The sequence below is a fragment of the Petromyzon marinus genome, chromosome 33 (assembly GCF_048934315.1).
Source record: "Petromyzon marinus isolate PM22_M1 ecotype Great Lakes invasive population chromosome 33, UKy_Petmar_22M1.pri1.0, whole genome shotgun sequence".
Classification (NCBI taxonomy): domain Eukaryota; kingdom Metazoa; phylum Chordata; class Hyperoartia; order Petromyzontiformes; family Petromyzontidae; genus Petromyzon; species Petromyzon marinus.
In genome coordinates this window covers 2,052,754-2,078,089 of record NC_133699.1, presented here as the reverse complement: position 1 = coordinate 2,078,089, position 25,336 = coordinate 2,052,754, and the positions used below count along the sequence as shown (strand labels likewise).

Here is a 25,336-nt window from a genome sequence, read left to right as displayed (position 1 = left end):
CTCAAACTTGGACTGTGGTAAACGAATGACCCATGTTCTGCCACGTATGTTTTCGCAGATGTGATGCATGGCTCTCCGATGGTGTCCTTTGGCTTGTCACTGCACGTTGTTCGGCACGACGTTTCCCTTTAAGCGCTGGGAGCTTCTCCGGGAACTGCTCTCGGGCACGTGGAGAGACACGTCGGGCATCATACCAAGCGAAAACGCTGTACATCGCAGCATCATTAACTATTTATACCGCACATTCCATGCAGTACAACTGGAGGCGTCAACATTATATGACATCGTAAAAAGAGTACTGTAATCCATTTGTGCGACGTTAATTTCTCATCACCTAAACCTGAACGAATAATTATATAAATCTGTAATTATGATCAACATGGGGGAATTATTTCCCTGTGAATGACTGTCACACTGGCTGCTGTGATTTTAATGGAAATTATGCACAGTGTGGACTTAACACTTGCTTATCAATGCCACCACGATATTTCTAGTTGCTTTTAACGTTGTCAACTTTGAGAGGATTACTGGGTGACAAGGGCAAATGGATTTAGCTGCCTCATCTTTCACCTTGAGCCTGGGAAAGTTTATTGGCCCTAAGAATAAAGTCTTACGCTACATCTGTGGACAAAGTGTATCCATTTGAACCAAATATATAAATTCATACATGCTCTTATAAAACAGCTTCGAAAAATGATACATTGCCAATATGTCTTGGGAATTTGAGCTCAGAACCTCAGATTTTCCGACAGGTGGCTGGGTGGTTGAGAGAGAGTGGCTTGCGATTGCAAAGTTGTGAATTCGAATCCTGGTTGGGGGAGTATACTCAGCCCATCATCCCTATGGGGTCTATAAAATAGGTACCTCTTTGTGGGGAAGTCAACAGTGGTTGCGCTATTTATAGAATCGCTCTCCCTAAACGAATGTGGAATTTCCACCACTGGCTCGGGGCTGTAAACGGGAGATGAGCACCACTTCAATTATCACAGCAGGTTGTTAAAAAGTGTTTATATAAAGTGGGAGAATAGGAGTGGAGAAAGAGTGTGCATGAACTAAATGTCATGCGTGGCGTTTGGCATTCCTTCTCGAGCAAACTGCTTTCCACCACAAGCCGTGCATGCACTGGAGCAGACTCTCCTTGCGTGAGTAGCAGAGTATCTGCACGCGCATACGTCCACCAACTCTTGGATCATTCGCGAAGGCCCTGTCTCATCATTGAAGGTATTTGAATGTCATGCTTTACTGTTCGCTACTTTCTCATGGCAATGATGCACGGGACTCTGATTCAATGCTCGTTAGAACCAGGCAAGAGTCCTCCAGGCTGTGGAGTGGTGGCACCATCGTCATCGCTCCGTGCTGTGAACTCGCCAGCGACTTGCTTTCGGTTCCCGGACACGGTTGACGTCAGAGTCAAATGATACGCGAATTGGTCCTCTGCATCCCACCCTTGATTCCACTTCAGCAATCCGCACTGCCCAGCTTGGTGAAGTATGGTCAAACAACCCCTTAGACCAACACTCTAACTTGACTTTGACTACAGCGTTGACTTGTCCTTTAATGGATGCGCATTCTTAAAAAAAAACTGTAAGCACGTTCCATTCTCCGTGACTTGCCACAAAATATAATTTCGCACGCAAATAGCTATTTAAAATGCAATTTAACTTGGCTAAATGCATTGATGTGTATAAATAATGTGGCATCAGGTTTTTTGACCCAGGAAACATATGTTCACTTCCTGACGGTATACTACTACTACAACAACAGTGGACATTGTTATCTTCACCTGGCCCGTCTCCCTTAGGTCAGCTCAGCCTAAAACCTGAACCCGGTGCAGGCGTGGTGCAAACAACTACACACACCGCACCATTCCCTCGTGTGATGTGCACCACGTTGCTTTAACCGGGACTCCCCATCAGGCCCGTCCGGCTTAATCGAGATCTTTCCCTTCGTCTATATTCGGAAGAAGTGCATTCACATATAAAACGAAGCAATGCATTCAGGCACCGTAACACAGTCGCAGCCATGTTCTCTCAAGTTTGAGATAATTACAGAGCCCCCGGTCGGGATTATTTGCTTCTATAAAAAAAATCATATACGGGATTGGAAAAGACACTATAAACCTATAAATTAGTGTCGTTACTCAAAAGCTTGAAGGCTTCAGGGGCACTTTTAGGCCATGAAGTTGACATCCTTAGTTTCATCACAACGCGCAGGCCACATAAATCCCCTCGGCGATTATGAAGTCATTTTCTTTCGCAGACATAATTAGCCTAACCCCAAACACACTCGGGCATGGGGAGCTTGCACACGTGTGCACGCTCGCTGCCCACACGTGCGGGAGCGAGTCTTTGTAAGCACGCACACCCGATCACCCCGGCCACAATTGTACGCACCACACACACACATGGCACGGATGGTAATAGTTGTGACGTGCGTGAAGACTAAGACAAATAACTCACATTTATCTGCGTGGATTGCTGGAGGGAAGTGAAGTTAACGAGCACCTGTTGGAGCCAGAAAGTTGCGCGAAAGGTGGCCGGTGGGGTCAGGGCCACACCTGGCCACCTCTGTCTCACCAGTGCTTATGGTGATGCATCCCACTTGCTTCTCATTTGCGGTTATCCAAACAAGTCCCCATTAACCGAGCAAGTTCCTATCATGGAAAATCATAATAAACAAAAAAAACCCTGGTCATAGTAATACTAAACATGAAAATGCCCTTAATTATATTTACACAGGAAGGCCTCAGTGAATCTCAATAATGTTTCAGGAGGAGTGGCCCGGCATGGTGATGATAATATTCTAAACCTGTTAATGAATGTGAAATACATGGCTTGTTGTGCAATGTTGACTGTTTTGTCTTTCTTTTGTTGTTGTGGTGCACAGCAACCAATGGATTCCCTTTGTGAAATAGCCGGAGGACTGACAAATCCAAGAAAACGTGAACTTAAGCAGGAGGAAATGGAGTGCCTGGAGAAAACGAAAAGGATACGTGCGGGTAACACTCAAAGCTCCGCACAGATATATTCAGGAATGCATTGCTGCATTGCCATCTCTTAGCCCGCCTCACGTCTTAAGCTTACACAGGTCTGCTTGGATTCGGCAACCTCCCTCCCAAGTACAAAATGAAGCTCAACGCCGCTCGACTCCTGAGATCCAAAGAGATTCGGCAGAGTCGTGGCGGTTTTAGTTGTCTGCCATTGATTGTAGCACAGTGCACAAACCACCATGCAACTGCTGCTCCAACGCGTGCATTCACGCACACACACACACATGCACACGTGTGTGCGTGTGTGTGTGTGCTCGTGTGTGTGTGTGTGGGGCAGCATATAATGCCAAGTAAATAAATTGAATTGGATCCAGATGAAGAAAAAAAACACCTTTGTTCACAAAAACATATGTATTGGAAGTCAAATTCTTGGTATAGTACACGAAAACTATGTCGATAATGATATACTTGCCAACTTTACTGTAAACACACTTGTGCACAAAGATGCCCTTCTGTAGCGTTATTGACTGCGAAGGCAAGTGCAGTTAGTGAGTGCCTATTAAGGCGAGTATCACCGGTGTGGCCAGCATCACAACCCAGCTTCCTTTATGCCCTCGGTCTGATGTTGACACGCTGCATCAGGACTAGGAGAGGCTCAGGAAACATTCTGATGCCACTTTCCACCCAAGTCAGCCATGGTTGGGAATTGAACATTGAGGTTGCTCGTAAGCACAGTGCCCTAACCACTAGAGCATCTCTGCCCACATTTGCACACGCACGAATATACTCCAGACATGCATAACTCAGAGCAATAGCCAAAGATAATAATTTTGAATTTTGGGTCTCATCAGTAACGCGCAGTAACATTATGAGACCTCCTTTGCCAGAAAGAAGATATGAGAATAGGTTTTACCCTTTTAACTGGCACAAAAACTGACACCTTTATTCAAGGCATCATGTTTGCAATAACCACAACATAAGCAGTCAAAATGCAAACAAAAAAGACAACTCTGTGCATATTATTATCAGAGTTGTCTTTTTTGTTTGCATTTTGACTGCTTGTGTTGTGGTTATTGCAAACATGATGCCTTGAATAAAGGTGTCAGTTTTTGTGCCAGTTAAAAGGGTAAAACCTATTCTCAGTAACGCGCAGCTTTACCGAAACCAACGATGTTGCACGTTTCCAATATCTCTTAAAAATGGTAACAATTAACGGAATGTTATTACAGCAATACGGTGACACACGAACACAGAAGGTCAATTCATGGCACGAGCACCCGTACAGTCCCAAATGCAAATAAACACACAGCGAGGGGCACATGCAAAGTATAAAGATCCCCCGCATAGCCATAGAGACTGTTGGGTCAAGTGCTGTTAGCAAGCACCGATGACTGCCAACATTGCACACAACGAGGTGGTGTGGCGAGCGCTATGGCTGTGGTGTGTGCACACTTACACGAGACAAAGATCCCCGTATAGCGTTTAACAGACTGTTGGGGCAAGTGCTATTAGTGAGCACGAAATGTATATGAAGGGCAACTCGGTACATGAGAGGGTGGGTAACAAGCACCATTCGCGGTCACCTTCGTCTCCCCAATGCCGATGTTCACACACCACACCAGGTTCTCGTGTAAGTCTGAGTCAACCTAGGGGAGGCCCAGGACCAATTCACATATTCGCCACTGTTATTGGCCACGAGCGGGAATCCAACTCGGACGGTCGGGTTCGCAGTGAAGTGCACTAACCGCTGCAGTCTCATTTCCAACACTTTGCACACACGCACGCTCATTTGCACACACAACAACAACCGCCATTCGCCACTAAGTGGCGATGACGTCACCACGACGCTTGTGCCAGGCCATGTGCACCTTGAGGCCACGTGAAGTGTCGAACGCCCGCTGGCAGGAGGTCACGGGGCAGACACAGGTGCCACGGATCGACTGACTGAGATGACTGGCTGATGCACCACCTGTGCCTCCTACTGTGCCAACCTGCTGTGCTTTAGCCACCCGGCGCCCCGCTCGTTGTGGTGAGCGTCGTTCCTCCGCCCTAAATTTGTTGTTGGAGGGCGACTGCCTCCAACTGCCCAGTAGCGTCCTTCATGAGCCTCCTCCACAGAGGCCGTTCTTGACACCGCTGGTACCAGTCATCGGCAAGTCCACTCAGCTCCACGTCCTCCTGTACCACATCACTCCATCTCTTCTCTAGCCCATGCCGTGCCCGTTTAGCCCCCTCGATCCGGCCGAACAAAAGCTGTTTCGGCATGCGGTGGCTGGGCATGCGGGCTGCATGACCCAGCCAATTTGCACACACACGCACACACTCATTTGCACACACACGCACACACTCACGCTCATTTGCACACACTTGGCACACACTCACGCTCATTTGCACACACGCACACACGGAAGTCTAATTCGTGTCAGGCATAAGAGGACCGCAATCGCTGCGTGCCAGCGCAGAGAGGATGGCAGCCAAACTAAAATAAAAATCCGCGTGTTGTCATCTCGAGTCCGCTTGAGAGCAAAGTGAATGACGCAGAAGAGACCGTCTATAGAATGCTGCACGGCCGTCAGATCTGAACCAGGACCGCACGATGAGAGTCCGTGCGTCCAAGAGAGAACACTTGTCTTTGTTTTGAGCAAAAGGCAGACAATATAAAAAAAATGGCCACAGCCGCCTAATTTAGGCACAAATCTGGCTGTCGCCTGATGAAGCTGGTTGTAATTATTGACGAAACGTCGTACTCAGATTGTAAATGTTGTGGCTTGGCTCTCCAACACACCGGTTAGTGCTATACTAGTGACGAATTGGCCACGTTCTATTTACGTGACAACCCTTGCTAGTTGGCTGTGTCGGGTGATGGCGAGTTTTAACGACACATTTATATATTTACGCGATCTAACCCAAAAAAAACCCTTTTATTATAGATAAATTAGGATTGACTGAAAAGAATGTCAGCTCTATGGTACATTTTCCAGCTGTCGTTAGAAATCACCGCGATATTTGAAAGATATATGTTGAAGCTCGTGTACACGTAAATGCCGTGTTAGAGCGTTAACAACATGCGGTGGAAGCGTAGAGCAGAGGGTACAGTGGTTCGAGTGCTGCGTTGTGGTAGTGGCCACCTGGCTCCCGTTCACCTGCCCACACTCAATGGGATGGACTGTGGTCAAACAGCCCCTTTGCACGACGCAGCAGCAGCAGCAGCAGATTGACAAACGGTTGTAAATTATCATCACTATTCTAGAATATAATAAGAATGTATCTCTGGGTGACAGGGAAATGGCACACAATCAGTATTAAAATATGCACCCCCACTAATACCGTTTCTCTCTCTCTCTCTTTTTTCGCTTTTATTGTTTCAAGTCAATTTCAATAATGCGTTCAAAAAAGACCCAGTTCCACAAAAAATCCTGGCACGTGCGGTGGCGTTTTAAGGAGAGTGGAAGTGTCAGCGTGATTGTGTATGCAGCACCGCACAGGATAGGTTCTCAACATTCTGCCCGTGAGACAAATGCTTTGAAAAATAAAAACGCATTTTTTATTTTGAGCGAGAAAAAAAAATTCCCAACCCCCCACTGCTGAGATATAACCAACACATCCACTCACCCCTCCCCATTTTTCCTTCACATTTATTCATTTATCACTAATATCTATCGCATCACGCTCTTTCACCACCCCTCATCCCACATTTTTTTGTTCAAAGCAACACAAAAAAATTCTAAATCTCTAATGAGGCTTTTTGTTCGAAGGCACAGATTTGTGCTCTGAAATATAAAGTGCGGGGGCGGTCTTTTCCCAATGAAACTCCCTTTCAGCGAGTGATCCGTGCACATCAAGCCAACTCACAAATCCCGAAGTTAAATCAAATCAACAATTTAATGGCTTCGCTTTCATCGTTGCAATTTTCGGATTTCACGAACAACACGAATGCCTAATGTGGTTGTTGTTGTTGTTGTTGGGGGGGGGGGGGGAATTGCAGGTTTTTCATTTTCGGAAAATGTCACAATTCTCATTCCCTCAAAAACTTACACGAATCTAAATCTTGACTTAAAGATTTCGTGACTGGCAGGAATGCATATTATTTGAATCTTTCGGTAATGTCACATAAATAGGTTCAAATCAATCAAGGAATATACGTACATCGGATGAGTATTCTTTGGACGCTTGATATAACAAGAGTTCATTGTAAACTTAAGAAACTTTGTAAAAAAAACACAATTTGGCAAAGCCACTGTGGACTGGAGTAAAATATAAACTTGCGTGAAGGATGTATGAGTTTACACTGATAGTTCTTACATTTTGGCAAACAGTGTTTAAACGTAAAAGCGCACATTTCATTAATTAATATTCATAACATGAAGCTGGATATTCCCTGAGCTATGATAAATGTGTTCCGCGCCGGCATTTTGCAGTGTTTTGTTGAATACGTGTATCGTTTCTGTGACTGCATGCGAGTTGCATTTGGAATTTAGAAAAAAATATCTCTCGAGATATTGTTTCAAAATTACAAATGGCACAAAGGTAGACATGCGATTAAGATGGAACCTGAGAAAAGTACGTTAAACATGCACCTTCCTTTCTTCGGATTGCAACTTTTTTACATTCGAAAACTACAGTCACAATGGAAGTAAGTCTTGTCCGTGGTTTCACCGATTCATTAGAATTTAAATCAGAATATATATAAATAAAACTACGATCATAACGAAAGCAAAGTTAGGATACATCTGGCAGACATTATTTAATTGAAGTGACCTGAGGGGCAAAACTTTCATTACTTTAGGTTTCTCCATTCCAGCATTATTAAAAATGTCTTACAATTTCGCCAATTATGAATAAATTCCAGCACAGCATCGAGACTCATTGCCGAGGCGTATTTTTTTGTTACATATATGGAATCATACTTTTTTTTCCAAGGGTAATAAGTACCTTTGGAAAAGTTCAGGCCGAAAGGTCCTTTTGAGCCTCATATTTCTTTGCCCACTCTTATTATATTTTTCGTAAAAATGTCACTCAATTTTAGTAGTCTTAAAGCATGACTTGGTTCACTCCATGGGAAGTGTAGGTATTATGCTGATGCGACATCAGTGCAGTGTTTGATTAATTGAATATTGGAACGTAACATTTAATTTGGAAGACATAGGTGAAAGACCTCTATGTGGAGGGATAAAATGTGATTTTTATATAATACCAATAATCCAGAACAACGACAATGGGTTTATTGAAGATATCTTTTTTCATGGGTAAAATATGACATTTTCAGATTTTAGTATACGGTGCAATATGCTCGATTAAAATAAGTTTTCAAAGTAAAATTCCTCCACTGCGTGACTTTTAATATGCACGCGGAGGACATAGCATCGTGACTTTTGGTGATACAAACATTGTTGCAAATCATTACATTCCACAAATCAAACTACAAACGTGCACAGCAAGACATTAGTCATTGTCCTTCCAATCTGGTGCACAAATGTCTAACAGCTGTCGTCGTCATGTTGACGGAGTGCACTCAAGGTGGAGCTGACATTGTCGAAATGTCTTCAGTGTCTCCAAACATTTTTAATTTACAGCAACATCGCTGAAAATTGCCAACACGGACATACGAAGCTTGTGAAGTCACTGCTTGAAAGCACCTCTGTTTATACTTGGGACGAAGGAAATAAATAATCCCAAACGACCTCAATGAACATCGATGACCATACATGTTCTCCTTGCCTGCAGTGGAACAGAAAATAACACAAAGCAGCAAAACAATCTTGATGAACGAGGCTGCCTTTGTGAGATGTTTCTGCTGAGGTGGGAACAGTTCTCATCTTCTCTCAAAGGGACCATGAAGCCGGGGATGGTTCGGTCGGTCCCTGGCATTATGAGGCCATGCATCATCGGCCGAGAGATGAGAGGAAATGGGGGGTGGCTGTGTTGGGGAAAGCGGTGGGTGGGGGGTTTGGGGAGATAGCCCATTTTACGACTTCCCCTCACTACCATCAAATCCGTTGTGTGCGGAACATCGTTAGCATTATAGAGAACACACCACGGGCTGCAGCTACGGCTCGGATTGTCCATTCCTATGATGAAAGCTCCTCCGGCACTGCAGCTATCAACTAACCAACCAGTAAGGATGCAGCTTGCACGCTCATACGATATTCATCTAAGGTCCCGAGGAATGTCCGACAATTAAAATTCTGCTCTTTTACAATCCATCCACGTTTGTGTTGCTATTATAATATACTTTATATATATGCGAATTTAGGTTCTGTAACATCCATTGATGTGGACCAATCAGTTTCAAGGACAATGCATTTATTATCATAGGATGTTTTTTGTTTGCATTTTGACTGCAGGTATTGTGGTTAATGCAGACATGAATCCTTGTAAAAAGGTTTCAGTTTTGTTGCCAGAAAAAAGGGGAACACCCCTATTATCCATTGAGGTTGTCGCATATGTGCATTCAAAATAATTTAACATCTAAAAAAAAATGGGCGATTTCATGAAGCCAACGAGTTGTGATTGAGTGGTAGAGAAACGTTAATCTGGCAGCACAGGGTTACATTTAGCACTCTGGCATCATTATTGAAGCCTGCCACATGTCGTTTTATATCTGCTCGTGGTGGCAGATACAATCTTGCTTTTCTGGTTGTCACAGAAAGAAAATGCAGTGACCTCCAATGCTATCCTGCATCTCAGTTTGCCGCCTTTGAATTGAGAAAAATATGGACGGGGATCAAACACGAAAGTGTTATACCTGGCTGCAACTGCAGTCGTTATTTTCAGCCATCAGCCATCATCCATTCAGGGGACGTGCCATGCCCAAGCCGACTTACATTTTCCCACAGTTAATATTATGTTTTTTTTAATTATAATTTCTCAAATCTAAGTTGTGCCTCCTCGTCCTGTCTCTCGGTGTAATTCCATGCATACGACTCTCCCATGATCTTTTGCAAATCGTTCAGATTTTGTTCCATTTTCTTTGCAAATGTCAAGGTCTCTAATACATGCCATTAGCATATAATAAGTAAGGTCATACATTTCTGGCAAATTAGTGTTTTGAGACAAGAGTGCAAAATCACGCGGGCCATTTTAAACAGCCGACATTGATGACCAGACCTGTCTGACACATGTCCTGCCCATACTAATTCTGGACGTATGGGGAAACCGTACGTACGTCACTGGTGGACTGCGAGCCCCAGGCCATGCGGTCCCTGACTTAGCAACAAACACGACAATTCGCAGAGTGATCTAGATTCCAACAAAAGTACTCAATTCATTCAATCGCCGAGTCGGTCATCCACACTTTTTTTTCCAGGTCTGCAGGAGTCTCACTGGATAGTAATTTGCCAAGTTAAGTCACTGGACTGAAAGTTGATTTAAATTTTTGTTGGTCGACACATTGGTGACCGTTTTAATCTCTATCATCGCTCAGAACTGTCTCCGTCCCAACACTCCTCCATCTCAGACCACTGGAAGCAAATTCGTTTTCATCGTCGTCGTCACTATCATCATCAGCAGCCGTAAGTTATCCACTGCTGGATGAAATCCTCTTGCATGAGAATGATTGTACAAGGCTGAAAAATACAGGAATCAAACGTATAACTCCCCGTGTCGCCATTGAATAGTCTTTAAGTAAGAATATTGGGAGATATGTTACCGAAAATATACCCGCCTCATTTGGTTCGGATAGCTACAGAGCAATTACCATCAGGAGAATAATGACATTTCTTTTACGTCTCCCTTGTGGGAGCTTAATCAAGTAATGGCGTTTACATGGGCGAGGCCCAGGGCTATTGTGCCGCTGACATCTTGAAGTCTGCACGCAAGCTTTACAATTCAAGACACAAACCTGTAATGCCTGGGGTGGAGTGGGGGGATGTGCAGTGGGGGGAGGGAACTTGATTTTCTGTCAGGTTTACGCGTCTGAAATAGAAACTTTCCCGAAAAGAATGAGGAGACTGCCCACATCGGGACAGCCATATCACAGGCGTTACATCTTGCCGAAAGCATGCAAAGAGGCAAAGGTGCAGCAATTGCTCGATAACTCCACTGCTGGCTGAATGTCCTCCACTAGAGAGGGGAAGCTCCAGAGAGCGACTCTTCCATGCTGGACAGACGTATAGGAAGAGGCTGGAGTGTCCCAGCACATGGCGACTCATCCATTGTCTAACTGTGGAGCGCCATTTCCCTCGCATGCTTTTCAACTGCCGCACCAGGAGGTCAACTCGGTGACCTGTTGATTGCAAGTCCAGTGTGCTAGCCAATCACACTACGGCAGCACCCCTGCAAGAGGAACGTGCATTGAACACGAGTGTCATGTTTCATGGTCAACATTCACCTTCTTTTTTTAAGTACTGAATAGTTAAAAGGACAAAATCAAAAGATCTACGTGTGCATATGCACCTTCGTGAACGTCATGAATGTAAACTAAGTCGTGCAATACGGGGCCGTCCATAAATGACGTCACGCACCTAGGGGGGTGGGGGGTCAGACATTTGTGACGGTGTGTGACGAGGGGGGGGGGGTGAGAAATGTGACGTCACATCAAAATGCGCAACTTTAAATAAATATAGAATTGTTATAATCACACTAATTGTTATAACACTCCTACAACATCAGGGTGCAGCGCCACATTAAATACGCACTACAATGACAATAGTTTAAAGCGATTTGAAGCATGTTTTATTTTCAAAATGGAAATATGGGGGGGGGGGGGGTTTGGGGGGGGGCAGAGCTTTGTGACGTCATATTTTAGAGGGGGTGGTCAAAAATCGTCCAAAATCGCGTGACGTCAATTATGGACGGCCCCTACGACGAGGGGAGGGAGGTTTCGGCTCGAGAGGCGGCATGCGTTCTGGGACTCGCCGTTTCGCGCGTCGAAGAATCCTTCTTTTCAACAGGAGGTGTTCAGATCGGTGGTTATGCTCGGCTCGTGTCATTGTGACGACAGTTGATTAATTGCGGCTTCCGGTTGCTCGGAAAATTGATGGGATTTTTGTGAATGTCGCGTAGTTGTTCGAGTGCCAATTTTGCTTTAAAATGTTTCACCATAAAAAAAAACATACTTGTTTCTCCCCACTCACCAAGGCTATCGTTGAATAATGTGGTGGGAATGACATGGGAACTGCTTGCTTTGCTTGAAGAAAGAAAAAAAAACGCCACCCACCATGGTTGATTAATGGCAAGCCAGGATAAGCAACGCAGAAGTCCGGAAGAGAGCGTGGCAGGTGAGCGTTGTAGATATAACGAGTCAGGGTGTCACACGTGGCTTGGGCTGAACACGTGTGCAGGATGGACGAGGGCGGACTACTGAGGCAGGCATTGGAGAGGTATCCACGAGTCTGGCGAACAAGGGGAAGAGCTGAGGGGCAGATGATGGGAAACTGCCAGGGCCGATCTTGGAGGCTGCGTGTCGGCTGAGCGGGAGCTGCGGGATCTGGCGGAGGGCGGAAAGCGTTGGGGATGAGGTGATGGTGGTGGCATCGATGGCTTTGGCCGCGATGACTTCTTGGTCTTGATCTTTGAGTTTGGTGAAATAAAATTAAGAACTTTGTCTCAACTGATCGGCAATGCAAAGCAAACGTCTTGAAATGTGTTGCCGATACTCGGCCAGGAAAGTTACATTTTGTGCTCGGCCACGACTCTTCCCCCCATTGTTCCATTAATGGATTATTGTGCGCGGATTCCACTGCAGAGGCTGAAACCCCATTTCACTCGCCCGATCCTCCCCCCGCCTCCTGTGGGTAATAAAACAACTTTACACCACGTAATCTAAAATAACAATCACATCATTATAGCAAGAGCCTGCGGAGAGAACACTTTGCACAAAGCGCCATTATCGCGAAAGCTCCAGGAAGTCGTGCCATCTCCGTCCACACGTGTAAAAACACACCTGCACACGCGCGCACACACACACAGGGCGCCTCCTGCGAGGGTGAATTACACAGTCAGTGTAATGGAGCTCGCTGTGCATGCAATGCAATAGGCGCATTCCGCGCTGCTTGTGGTGTTTAACGGTGAAACGTGGGCGAGAACGTTACCCGAGCATAATTATTTAGGGTCTGTCTTATTCCCAGCGATGGTTTACAATGTGTTTCCTTACGTGCATCTTTAGTGACACCTGTGCGCGCGTGCGTGTGTCCCATCACCGTCATCTCAAAATATCGAATCCATCTTCACCTTGGACTTGACAGTAAGCGCGTTGCGTCACGTTGGACGGCACCGTCACTCACCCGTGACACGAACAAACGCAGACGTCGTGGTACCTATTCACAGCCGCTTCGTTTAATCCCCTAGACCCGGTGGAAATATGCAAGTCGTAGACCTAACACACACTTTGATAGCAATATGAGACTCGTGACAAAGGATATGAATGGCAACATATGGGTTCCTGGTGGAACATTACATCGCAGGATCGTGAGAGGTGATGTTGGCTTGGGAATGTCTTCATCCAGCAGTGGATTAACCACGGCTGATGACGATTACACATTGGCATTTTACATTGTTTTGGTTAAAAAAAAAACTAAACATTTTGGTAATTCCAGATGGTTGTGACTGCATTCGTGTTATTTTTTTCTGTTCACTATACTCAGCATAAAAAAAAAAATATGGATGACGATGATTGATGATGGCGACTGGCGGTGGTGAATTGACGAGAAATTAGAAGTCTATTAATGAACATTTGGAACTGTACGCCGTCATTCAACGGGGGTCACCTTGAGCACGCAGCCCCACGACTTGCAACAAAATGCCCCTCCTGCAGCTTCGGACTCTGCAGCCGTGCATCCATTCGCCTGCACCATTTGAGTGGCCCACACACCGATGGTCGCGCGCACCTTGCCCACACTCCCCCGCCGAAGAATGACAACGCCAGAGATTGTTCAAGGAAACGGGGGGGCGTGGGGGTGGTGGTGGTGGTGGCATCGAGCAACCCCTTTGGGGTGCTGGCCCCTCTCTCCTAAATCAGCGTGGTAATTACACGGAAGCAAATTAACCTTCTTACAGCGACAAGCCACGCCGGAGATGCGCGATCCGGAGTGGGGCCCCGCTATCTACCTGCGGGGAGCGATAATTTAAAATGTGCTGGCACCTTAATAGCCGGGCACGCCGCCTGCATTATTTATTGCTGCTTTGTATGCCTCATGTACAAGCGGCCTCGTCCGGCTTATGGTACCGTGTATTGTACATACTTGTGTGTATGCAGCTTATACAATACGCACGACAATAATAATAATGATACAAAAACCCCTTGAATAGAAACAGCAGTGCATGGAAATTACTCCGCGAATAAACTCGTGGTTTGCAAAAGCAGCGCACGATGACTCGACGTGCCGCACATTTCATCACCACTCACCCGCGCGTCCCGGGGTGAGATGAGGCGGCGTGTTCTGTGCACTTTGAATTCGGCGACCTGAGTTTGAGTCCCAGCCTCAGCGAGCATCGATTGGGGGGGGGATGTGGTATCTCCACCAGTCCTGGGGACGCTTTTTCACCGATTGACTTTGACGAGTGTGGTGAAGTATGGTCAACCGATCCCCATGGCTGGCATAGCCTGGCTTGACAAAGGCCTGCAGATTGTTATTTTATTATTATGAGCACTGCTACTATAGTTAATGTGTGTGTCCTTTTGACATATAACATACACACTAGGATTATAAAGTGTTGGGGCAAAGGAAGGCTGGAAAATTTAACTGCAACACTGATCACTCAAAAACCCCTACTCATGAATAATACCAGTCATCAAATGTGATGTTGATGAATTAAAAGAGTGCAAAGGTTGTAATCCACTGAAAATAATTTAATATAAATGAATGAGGGATACAAATCAAAAGAAAATTATCCATTGGTCGTTCCCCACCTACCAAGCACCCAAACAGGCAGAAGAAAAATAACCTGCATATACAAACACACGTTCATTTTTATACGCAGCCTGAGCAGCTGGAGTGTATTGTATTTACAAAAAAGTGGTAAAGGTGAAAAATCTGCAATTGCTTGCTCAGGCCGCCGCTGGGGGAAGAGGCCTCCCAAAAGAGAGAGCTCGACAGCTCCTCCCGAGGGAATTCTTGGCCAACTCTTCCACATTGGCCAGACATCGTGGAAAACGAGAGAGTACCCCACCCATTACCCCACCAAACGAGACCCGCCAATCCACTTATCGTGCTAGGTGCACTGGGGCGGCGGGGTGTTTGGAGGGATTGCAAGTCCAGTGCTCCAACCGCGACATCACGGCAGCGTCCATTTACAGGTGCGGCGTTTAATTTGAGAGACACGTGATGACCTTCAAGGCGGGCAGCTCGGGGTGTTACATTACGACGCCTGACACGGTCGCGTTGAGAGCCTTCACTCACAAATCTGGGAAGAACACGGCCTCCTTATACCCCCCCCCCCCTCTCCTCTCTCTCACCTCTCCCGTGGGTCACAATGCACAATCGCACAGCGCGGGAAGGCACATCAATGAGCACTTTGTTCAAAACAGAACCTGGCGGAACGATCATCTTAAGTTTCCAAGAAAATACTCGAGAAGCCGTGTTTCATATTTTTTTTTTTGTGCGGGGGGGATGAGAGTTAAAAAGTTGAAATGTCGTGACATCAAAATGCTGCGACACGCTGCAAAGTTGCAGCGGAGGAGGAAATTTATTCCAGGAATAAAGGAAGGTTAAAAGGTGTTAGGTTTCTCGCGCAAGTTTGTACTTGTGTTCACTTTTACTCCGGAATATGGTTGTTATACGCCGCTACTATGCGTTTATACGACAAGTTTAGCGAAAGGTTGCTTCTACCAATTACCCTGCCCTCCAACGCAACCTCTCCATATCGTAGCACCCGGCGTGGTAATAATGCCTTAACCACCTTCCAGAAAGGCGCCACAGACCTTGTACCCTCCACGTACCAGGTCTCTGGATTAGTCCACCATTATAGAACAGATCAACAAAACGTTGACGGTTCATGAAGTTTTTTGTTTATTTTGGCTTACACTGTAGGTCATGGTGCAACTTGAAGCAGATCATAGCACTGTGCATATACAGACCGAGTCGCGCTTGCGAATATGCATACTTATATATGATATAGCCAATAGCGTTGCAACACATCTGTACAGTCGTTCCATGTATATACAAACACAAGAATTCGCACTCTGTTATGACTAGGGATTGAGCCAATATCATACACTTTCACTTGTCTATTGGATTGTACTGCCAACGGCATGTGTTTTTTTTTACACGCATGGGCCATATTCAGGGATGCAAAGTGTTACCAACTCAAACAAACCATGCTCCACACACGAGTCTGGCAATACTTTAACTCTGCAACTCTACCGATTTTCCGACTTTGGGAATACTAAATGGCGTACAGTAATTAGGGTGGCAATTATTCATTGGGCTAAACTTGGTAAGATGACGGGAAGCTTTCCGTTTTTGGGGCAATTTAAATCATCCTAAATTATTGCGCGTAATTAAATGACACATTCATGTAACATAAATTTATATTCAAATTAGGGAGTATGTGTAGCTCAGGCCAGGCATTTGCAGGGTAATTAATACCATCAAGTGGCATGCAAATGTTTGCCATGTGTTTGGACCGTGCAGCTCCGCGCATTCTTGCTAAAATCCCAAGTCATAACGGCCACCCGTGCTCAAAACAAGCGCCGTCGCTTAATGCGCACGCTCAAGACACGCGTATACGGACACGCGGTAACATAACGGGTGCAACGGCGAGCATCTCGTACTCGCCAATACACCATCGCCGCATTGCCGTCACAACGAAAAGGAAAGCAAAATATATATTTTACAAAGCATGTAACACGTTCATCACCTTGATTGTATCCGAGCTCAAGCAAATTAATTATATTAAAAAAAACTCAGCAAATTCACCAAAGCAGAATTGTGGTTTCGACCCTTATTGCCGTAACGAGCAAATCTTAGCGTGTCGAAAAGTGGCACGAGGCATTTTAAATGTTTTATTCCAGCCCCTGTGTTGGCACCAGCTGTGCAATCCCAGCCTTGCTCCACAGGGAATCATCCGTGACGAGACTAACATGAGATGGTGTCCATCGTGAGGAATGGAAATCCCACGACATATCGCGACACCCAACATGCAGCAACTATATTCCTCCTTGCACAATGTGACCCGTGATCTCGGGAGTGAGACCTGCACAGCCGGGCGTGCTAACTTGTACAGCTGATCAATTTATTATGCTTCCAGATTTCACCCAATTTACAAGAGGCTATTCTGTTCAGTCTTCGTGTTTGAAATCAAAATTCACCTGGCAAATTGTTTACCCTGGGCCTTGCTAACAACTTAAATAATGTTTACCCTTGTTTTAATGAGCAATATACATTTGACTTGCATGGCTTCTTTGACCTACGTCTCCAAATGATTTTGAGGCTTCAGTCTTGGAGTAAAAAAGAAAACAATCGCCAGTAAGGTGGGCTAACAAAGCAGACAAACGGCAATTACAGCACAACAAAAACGAACAGAAAATACCCATCTCAGTGAACATTCATGGCTCTGTTTTTAATTGAACAAGAAGAATCGTGATTTGGAGTTTGGGACACAGTGACTGCACCTAGATACAACAAGCATTATCAGTTTACCATTGTGCCACATATCTAATATATACCGTATTGATAAAAGCTTCCATGCATGTGAATTACTCTCTGGATCTCATATATTTCCTACCAAGTCTCCAAAGAATAAGGCGATTTACAACAGCAATGCATCTCACTGCGACCGAATTTTGACAAAACAATAAAAACCTGCTGAATTCAAAAGTGCAATTTCTCACGTCTCACTCTCTCATCAATCAATGCATACGACACTCAATAACTCCTATTTCATATTTTCAGTAAAAAAAACCGCACATTTCAGAATTTATGTTCGCCATTCTGAAAGAGAAGGGTGCCCCCAAAGACGGCGATGCGGAACCCACGAACACGTTTACACACCGAGACTGTAGTTGTTTAACACCCTGCATGCATTGCTCCACGTGGTCAAACACACACCCACACGGACACGGGCAACGTGTGCACGAACAGCACAGGACTCAATTCCTGCAGTCGGGCGGTGCCACGAACTGTTTGGGGGAGATGTTATCGGTGGCATGGAGGAGATAAAGCCACGTTTTCAACTCGAATAGCAATACATGCTATAAACAATTCATATTTTATACAAAATACATACACTCAATGAGTCAATCGGCTGGTCATGTGTGGTGGGGTACAGTGTTGGTACTCCCGTGTCTGCCAAGGCATCTGGCCAAGCGTGGAAGAGTAGGCCAAAAAACCTTCTCCCGTGGCTCTCCAGAGCTCCCTCTAGCGGAGGCTCTTCTGCCAGCAGAGACATGAGCGAGCAGTTGCACGGCGTCGCCTTTACCCTTTGCAACACTATATATTGTTTAAATACGCATTTTTAAAACAATCTCATATTGAAAACTCAATTCTTAAGAACGGTTTTATTTATTTATTTTGTTGCCCTTCTCCCGCACCCCCGATTAGCATGGTTAGCGTCTACATACGGTGCGAAAGAAGTTCAACATAAGCACACCTACACCTCCCCCGACAACACTAGTGCTATCAAGCCAGATACAATGTTCCCCCTTCAACCACCTAACGCTGCACACATAATTAAACCGGGTGAATATTTACATTTCGAGCATATTTACATCGGCATTGGGCTCACCAAAGCCACCGTGCAAAAACAAAAATCTCGGAAGGCGTGATATAAGCGGCAAGCACTTGTGTTCGAAAATTAATCGTTAAAATGTTCATGCAGATCGTGTTGGGAGGGCTATTTGTGTTCGTCTGAAGAACAAAAGTCAGAAGCAAGCAGCATCGGGGGGTTTTCTAATTAAAATCTACAGCTCCGTTACAATAACACCATCGGTTTTGGGCTTTCCGGGAGGGGGTTAAGAGGGGAGCAGAGGGGGTTGCACATTTTATTTAATATTTGAAAGATTCGAAGACCCAAAAGCGAAGAAGAATTTTTAAAACAAGCTAAATGTGTACGCCGTATATTTTTAAATGAGCATGCTGTTTCGTCGATCAAATATTCGTAAGATTAACGAGTTTGCCATAACCATGAAAGCGGTTTTGTTTTTTGGTCCTCAAATGCCCACACACGCGTACTTGTTTGACTGGGCAATTCAGCAGCACGCAGACTGCTCCTCTGCTTATAAAACCAGAGTCAACAGCTGGAAATTACCATGTCATGACTGGAATAAAAAGAGCACCTTTTAGGAACCTGCCATCTGCTTAGCTGTCAGGCAGTTTGACAAATCAATTTCCATGGTCAGCAACCCATGGGTTTACAGATCTGGCTTCGATGCAGTCATAACAGTCTGCGTAATTAGTTTTTTTGTGAAAACAGAGGCAAGTATTTTATGAGAATATTTTTTTACACAACCCAAGCCGTCACACACCTCATTGACGACCTTTAGGCCAACTCGCCCTAAAATGAGCAAACACTGGTCACGGTTGTACTCAACGTAGCTCGGTTGTTGTGGTGAATGCCCCTCGAAGTTTGACTTGGCCTGAAAAAAAGGGGGCCACCTTGCAGCAGTTTTAAGACAACGAAAGGTGGTTTAGGCATGGTGGCTGGTCACCTGTCCCCCAGGTTAGTAAGTAAAGTCACTCACCTCCACAATCCTCCTGGGGTGTAAATTCGAGAGCGATTTAAGGAAGTTCTTTCTAAGAGAGCCTGTGCAGATGCCGTCGGTAACGATAATTTTATTCCACACAAAAGGCATCCCAGACTGAACACAGGATGGCAGTGACAACACTGCAGGGGACGTTTTTTTTCCCCCACTGGGTTTTAACAACCATATTTGCCGGCATTATATTCATAGTTTTAAAATGCAATATCTTGTGATTATCAAAAATGAATTTGCACGATGCGTCGGGAAGCGACAGCTTTCTGTTGGGTGTTATACAACTGCGCTCTACTTTGATTGGGATATTTACCAGCCGTCAAAATAAGGCACTTTTGTGTTAAAATTAATAACACTAAATTAAATAATCTATTTTACATTTTCCAAAGTAAAAAGTGTTCGATTATAATATGTTGTGAAACATTAAAGACTGTAGGCATATGTAGGGTTTTTTCAATGACATTGTAAATAAAGGTTAACCTTCAAACATGTATATACCGTATATAGAAGTGCAACATAGGAAATGGATGGAGAGGACCCTTCACAAAATGCAGATGTTCAATGTAAAAATCTGAACTTAAATGGTAATTTTCTTCAATCACTAAAATTAACAGGATTCCACGACATTGCAAAAGCCTTTGAAACCTGCCTGAAAAAAGGCCTCAAAGAACAAAACAGCTGCATTCACTTAGCAAGACCGAAATAAGTCTTCTATATTTCCAGTACTTATGGTTTCAGATTTGGTTGCTCTGTCCAAAGCAATTTCAATGCTTGACACCGACTTATTTGCAAATATGATTTTTAAAAAGGCGTTTTTGTTGCTTTTTTCCAATCAGCATTTGTCTTTCATGCGTTCCATGAAGGTACATATTTTTTTTGTATTGTCATTTGCCCTCAACGTTAAATGCCATTTTTCCACTGTTCAACCTTCAACATTTTATTTTGTCAACCGATGAATGAATAACGCCCGAACCTGCGCACTCCTGGAATTAGACATTTAAAAAAAATACAGAGCCTCCTGGAAATATCCTTGGGTTTTAAGCAGCCAGCTGGATACATGCTGCACTTCCTCCCCTAAGTATATATATAAACAGTACTTTGGGCACAAACACTGCACACATTTATGTAATTCCTGGAATTGTCTGTTGAGTTTTTTTGTTTTTTCACACATCCACTTTGTCCCATAACATTTTTATGTTTTTGACATCAATCAATCCTTTGGTGAACGTTTTCCTAAGCTGTGCTTCCCTAAAGCCATCCTCGTGCTGTGAACGATGATGTGTAATAGTGGGAGTGCTCACTCCTGCCATTCCGTTTTGCTTTCTAAACAAAATTCTGACCTGTCCAATTCAGCCGCGTGCCACTCAATCTCGCAACTCTGGCCTTTCCACTTCACCTATGATCGGACCTTTGCTGTGAACCCACCCACGGTAATCTTTTCTTAAAGCCCTCAATCCCCTGCCAGCTACTGAGCAATGGCACGTAAACCAGAGAGAGGTCAGTTCATGAATTTGCCCATATCTCAAATACCAGTGCCATTTTCTTTCTTGCAAAACACATTTGATGAACTTTGTTTAAACCATATATATATATTTCTGACTTCCAAAGCATGCAGAAAGCAAATCTCCTTGCTGGAAGCACACGCATCAACATCAAGGGCTCATTCAGATGCATGTGATGTCATTTCTTCAAAGTGCATCGGGCACATTTCACTGCTTCACTCTGTTCCGTTTTCAAAAGTGAAAACCATTTTGTTTTTTCCTTATTTATAAAAAAGAAGAATGGATGAGCGGTGGTGCATCGATTAACCCAGTGCACTCTATGAACCCGGAGACCGGAGTCCAATTGCCGACTACAGCAAACATCAGTGGCGAATGATACCAGAACCGATACTGTCTCTCCTTCCCATCCCTCTCCAACCCACACAAACCAGAATAGTGAAGTATGGTCAAACAACCCGCCCACGACTGACGTGGAGAGGCATTCATCCAGCAGTTGATTGCCAAAGGGCTGTAAATCATTATAATTTTTTAACAAAGGAAAAATAAATAATAAAAGGGTAAACTTGCTGCCAAGAAGAAAAAGCACGATTATTGGCTAATGCATGACCACCGCATGGAAAACCATTCACCGCCACATCACTCCATGCCCCGGCAACAAATATTACTTCAACGACTCATTTGGCACTTCACAATGCACTTGCGACCTACGATATACAACTTTACAAAGTTTGATACACCGCCCTGCAGAACTCTATGGTCTTCATGTCACTTCATGCCACCTCGAGCTGTCAAAAAATGTCAGTGTCCCACACGAGGTATCTTCCAGGAAAAAAAAAATCTGCTCAAGCCCAATTTTTCTCACCAGCCTGACCACTTGCAAATCGCCTACATTCCACGTAGCCTGCACATTCCTGCTATTAGCACGATACCATCGTAAGGGATCGTCAACAAATCCAACCCAAGAAGAAGAAAAAAATCCTACCACGATGTTATCGGCCATCCCCATATTTCTGTCTCGCGCCGTGTTGACAAACATCTCCCAATGTCATTTTACCAGTTCCGACCTCCACTTCCCAGAATCACATTCCCCTTCTCCACCAACCCTTTCACTGTCGTTGCAACGTAACCTTGAAGTCCCACAAACCAGGCTTCCTTTTTCCAGAGGTGGCATGGGATGGACACGTGCTTCCTGCCATCGCGGCAATGACGAAGTTTAAAATCCCTCAGACGCGCGCTTGATTTTCGCACGCCGACCTGCGGTTCCGTAGCCATGCGTTGTCCATATTCTGGATATGGCTGTTTCAGTGAAACGCTGGTGGACGCAGCCCTGATGAGAGTGCTGTTCGATCACAAGGGGACGCGCGCGGACCCCGATCTGAATGGCGGTGCTCCGTAGAAAAAAACTTCCGAACTCGGCATCACAAAAACCCGCAGCAATGAAGACGACCCGAAAGCACTTCAGGCAGTTGAAGGGGACGAGGAGCTGCGTGGTTACAATGGAAGTTAAGACGCGCTACCTTGGGCTTAATTTAGAAATATTGGCTTGGAGTGAAAGATACTCATTTAGCACCACAGCAGAAGATTCACATGCCTAAACAAAACCATATGCTGCATATGCTGCATGTATATACGGTATACATCCAATCTTCCTCCCATCAGGGAGGGTCTCCATCCACAACTGCCTCTGTTCCCTCGTTGGAGCGTGCGAGGGAATGGCAGGCAGGTTGACCGGCGAATTGCTTTGCGGCGGGCCAAATCGTTGGTACCACGACCATGACAGCATCGACAAATGGCATTGAAAAGCACGGGGAAAAGTGTCTCCAATAAATGCAAACAAGCCTGCTTTTTAGTTTTTGCTCGCAGCGAAGCGATAGGAGTTAAGTAAGCACTGCGGTCAAAAACCCCCTCTTTCGTTCGCTACGAATATCAACAATGTGGTGGCCGGCGTTTACCCCTCATGTCCCCTCTCCCAGATACCGCCAATGCAGCCCCCCGCTCCGCCTCGTCTACGCTCGTCCGCCTCTCTTCTCCCCCCCCCCAGCCACCGCCTCTCCGCCTCTCCCCAACCCTCGACTCCCCGGCGCGAGCGCGCGCCGAGTAGTGCTGCGTCGTCAACGCGTGGCGTCGAAGCAGGTGATGATCATGATGTGCGACTTGCAGACGTTGAGGCGCTGCTCCAGGCGCTCGGTGGCGCGCTCCAGGCAGTCGAGGTACTCCAGCGAGGCCTCGTCCAGCTCGCCGTCCACCTCAACTTCACGCCCAGAGACAAGCGCCGAGACCGTCACCATGACGACGACGATTATAATAATGGCGGCTGGTGACTATTACGCACATTCTATTACAGCGCTTAACACTGACACTATTATCCATCATTATTATTGTTGTCCTTGTTTACCCGGTAAAGCCTCGTGGCTCTTATTTCCTTCCAAGTTTTCACACTCGGGGGGGGGGGGGGGGGGGGGAGGGGGTGTTGGTTTGGTTGCCATGTATAATCCCATTTGAGTAAACTGCGGATAAAAAAATATGGCAAATTTAGAGCATGATGCCGACACATTATGAGCTACTCTGGTGGGCGAAAGACGTCACGGGGACATTTAAAAGTCTACTGTGAAGCAGACGGCGGCGGATATTTACGTTTAGCACACTAGCAGTTTAAATCAGGGCGACCGTCAGGGACGGGGCCAAACCCACGAACCTCACCTCCTGTATACCAGGTGAGGTCGTTAACATCTCGCCATGGAAGAAACGCTTCATCGGCGGGAGGGGGGGGGGCCTGGAAGTGGCACTGCGGCTCGCTGCTCACGCCGGGATTCTCAGAGGGGGGAGGGGGGGGGGTGCCGACGCTTACACTCGGCGGTCCACTTGCTTGGCTCGATCATGAGGTGGCGCATGGAGGCTTCCAGCTCGAGGCGCAGCGCCAGATACCTGTCCTGCAGCTCCGACAGCCGCTGGTGCCGCTCCTCGACCCGCTTCAGCCGGTCGCTGAAGTAGACCAGGAGCTGGGGGGCAGCGGGGCGTGGGTGGGGGGGGGCGTGGGGGACGGCACGCGGAGGACGCGTGCACACACGGGGGGGAGGGGGGAGTCTGGGGTCAGCGTAAGGGAGGAGTGAGAGGCAGTCGTGGTGGGTGCCCCCCGGGATCGACTGTCATTTAACGAGAACGCCCTCGGACGTCAGAACAAAATTTGGCCTCTCACAAAACGGCACGAATGTATCTGCACCGCTCTCCAAACTGAGGATTGCGGGCCCAACTGATTGAAAGATGAGCAGCGCATCGGTGAGTCAAGTTTTCCCCTAATAATATGTATCTGAATTGTTACCATAACAATTAAACGTTTATGAAGACGTGTAAACACAATGTCATCCCTTCGTTTGGCATTATTGAAATGCTTTGTGGTCATTTTAAACATCGGGGTATATGATGTCAGTGAAACCACATTTTTTTTATTTTGTTATATATTTTTAATTAAGATCTTTCTAGCCACTGACCCATCTATGTCCCCCCCCCGCCCTCCCATTAATTGGTCATATGGCCGAAAGTGCTTCGACCAGTAAAGGGTATCAGCTCATTTCATATGCAAATTAACAGTGACGTATAATTAATACATTAAGCCATCAAGAGGGGACTCAAAAATGCGAAACAATGGGCACTTTGAATGCAGGGCTGTGTAGCAAACCTGAAATCGCAGCAAGGTCTGTTTTGCTTTAATGAGCACGGTGGCAATGGACTAAAATTACCAAGGGCCACATGGAAATGTATTAATAATAGATTTAACTGTTTTGCCCCAGGGGTAAAGGGGTAATGAGCAGGGCTGACACTTGCCCATTAAAGAGATGGCATAGTCCACAATGAATGAGCCACTTGCACACACACGCGCGTGCATGCACCCGCACCAAGGGTTACGTGATGGGGTGCAGGTGTGTGGGGGCATCGTTTGGAGAATGACGCCCTCTTCATCGAAATGGAGACATTCTCATCGATGGACCTCTTTATCTACCACCTGAAACCCACCCCTCCCGGACAACCACCGCTCTCGGATAACCACCGCTCCCGGACACCCGCCACTTGCCAACACAGTGTCTGCGCCTCTGAATTGAGCACACGTGACCCGACTCCCCGAGTAAAATCTGACTCTGCCATGAACCTGGGTTTAATTACACAGCTCTGATTAAAAGGCATTAAAGCCGACTCATGGATTCATTCTGAGATGCCACG

General features: G+C 45.8%; 1 protein-coding gene across 4 annotated transcripts in view; it reads right to left on the bottom strand.

The window, feature by feature from the left end:
- Window positions 1-15,912: 15,912 nt before the first annotated feature.
- Window positions 15,913-25,336, bottom strand: part of LOC116948291 (kinesin-like protein KIF26B) — a 123,410-nt gene continuing 113,986 nt past the window's right edge. For all 4 annotated transcript variants that reach the window (XM_032964812.2, XM_076071439.1, XM_076071438.1 and 1 more), the window contains 2 exons: window positions 23,970-24,120; window positions 15,913-23,372 (listed from right to left, as the gene is read on the bottom strand). In XM_032964812.2, coding sequence (XP_032820703.2) covers window positions 23,233-23,372; window positions 23,970-24,120 — 291 coding nt within the window. In that variant the 3' untranslated portion in view covers window positions 15,913-23,232. The remainder of the gene's footprint in view (window positions 23,373-23,969; window positions 24,121-25,336) is intronic.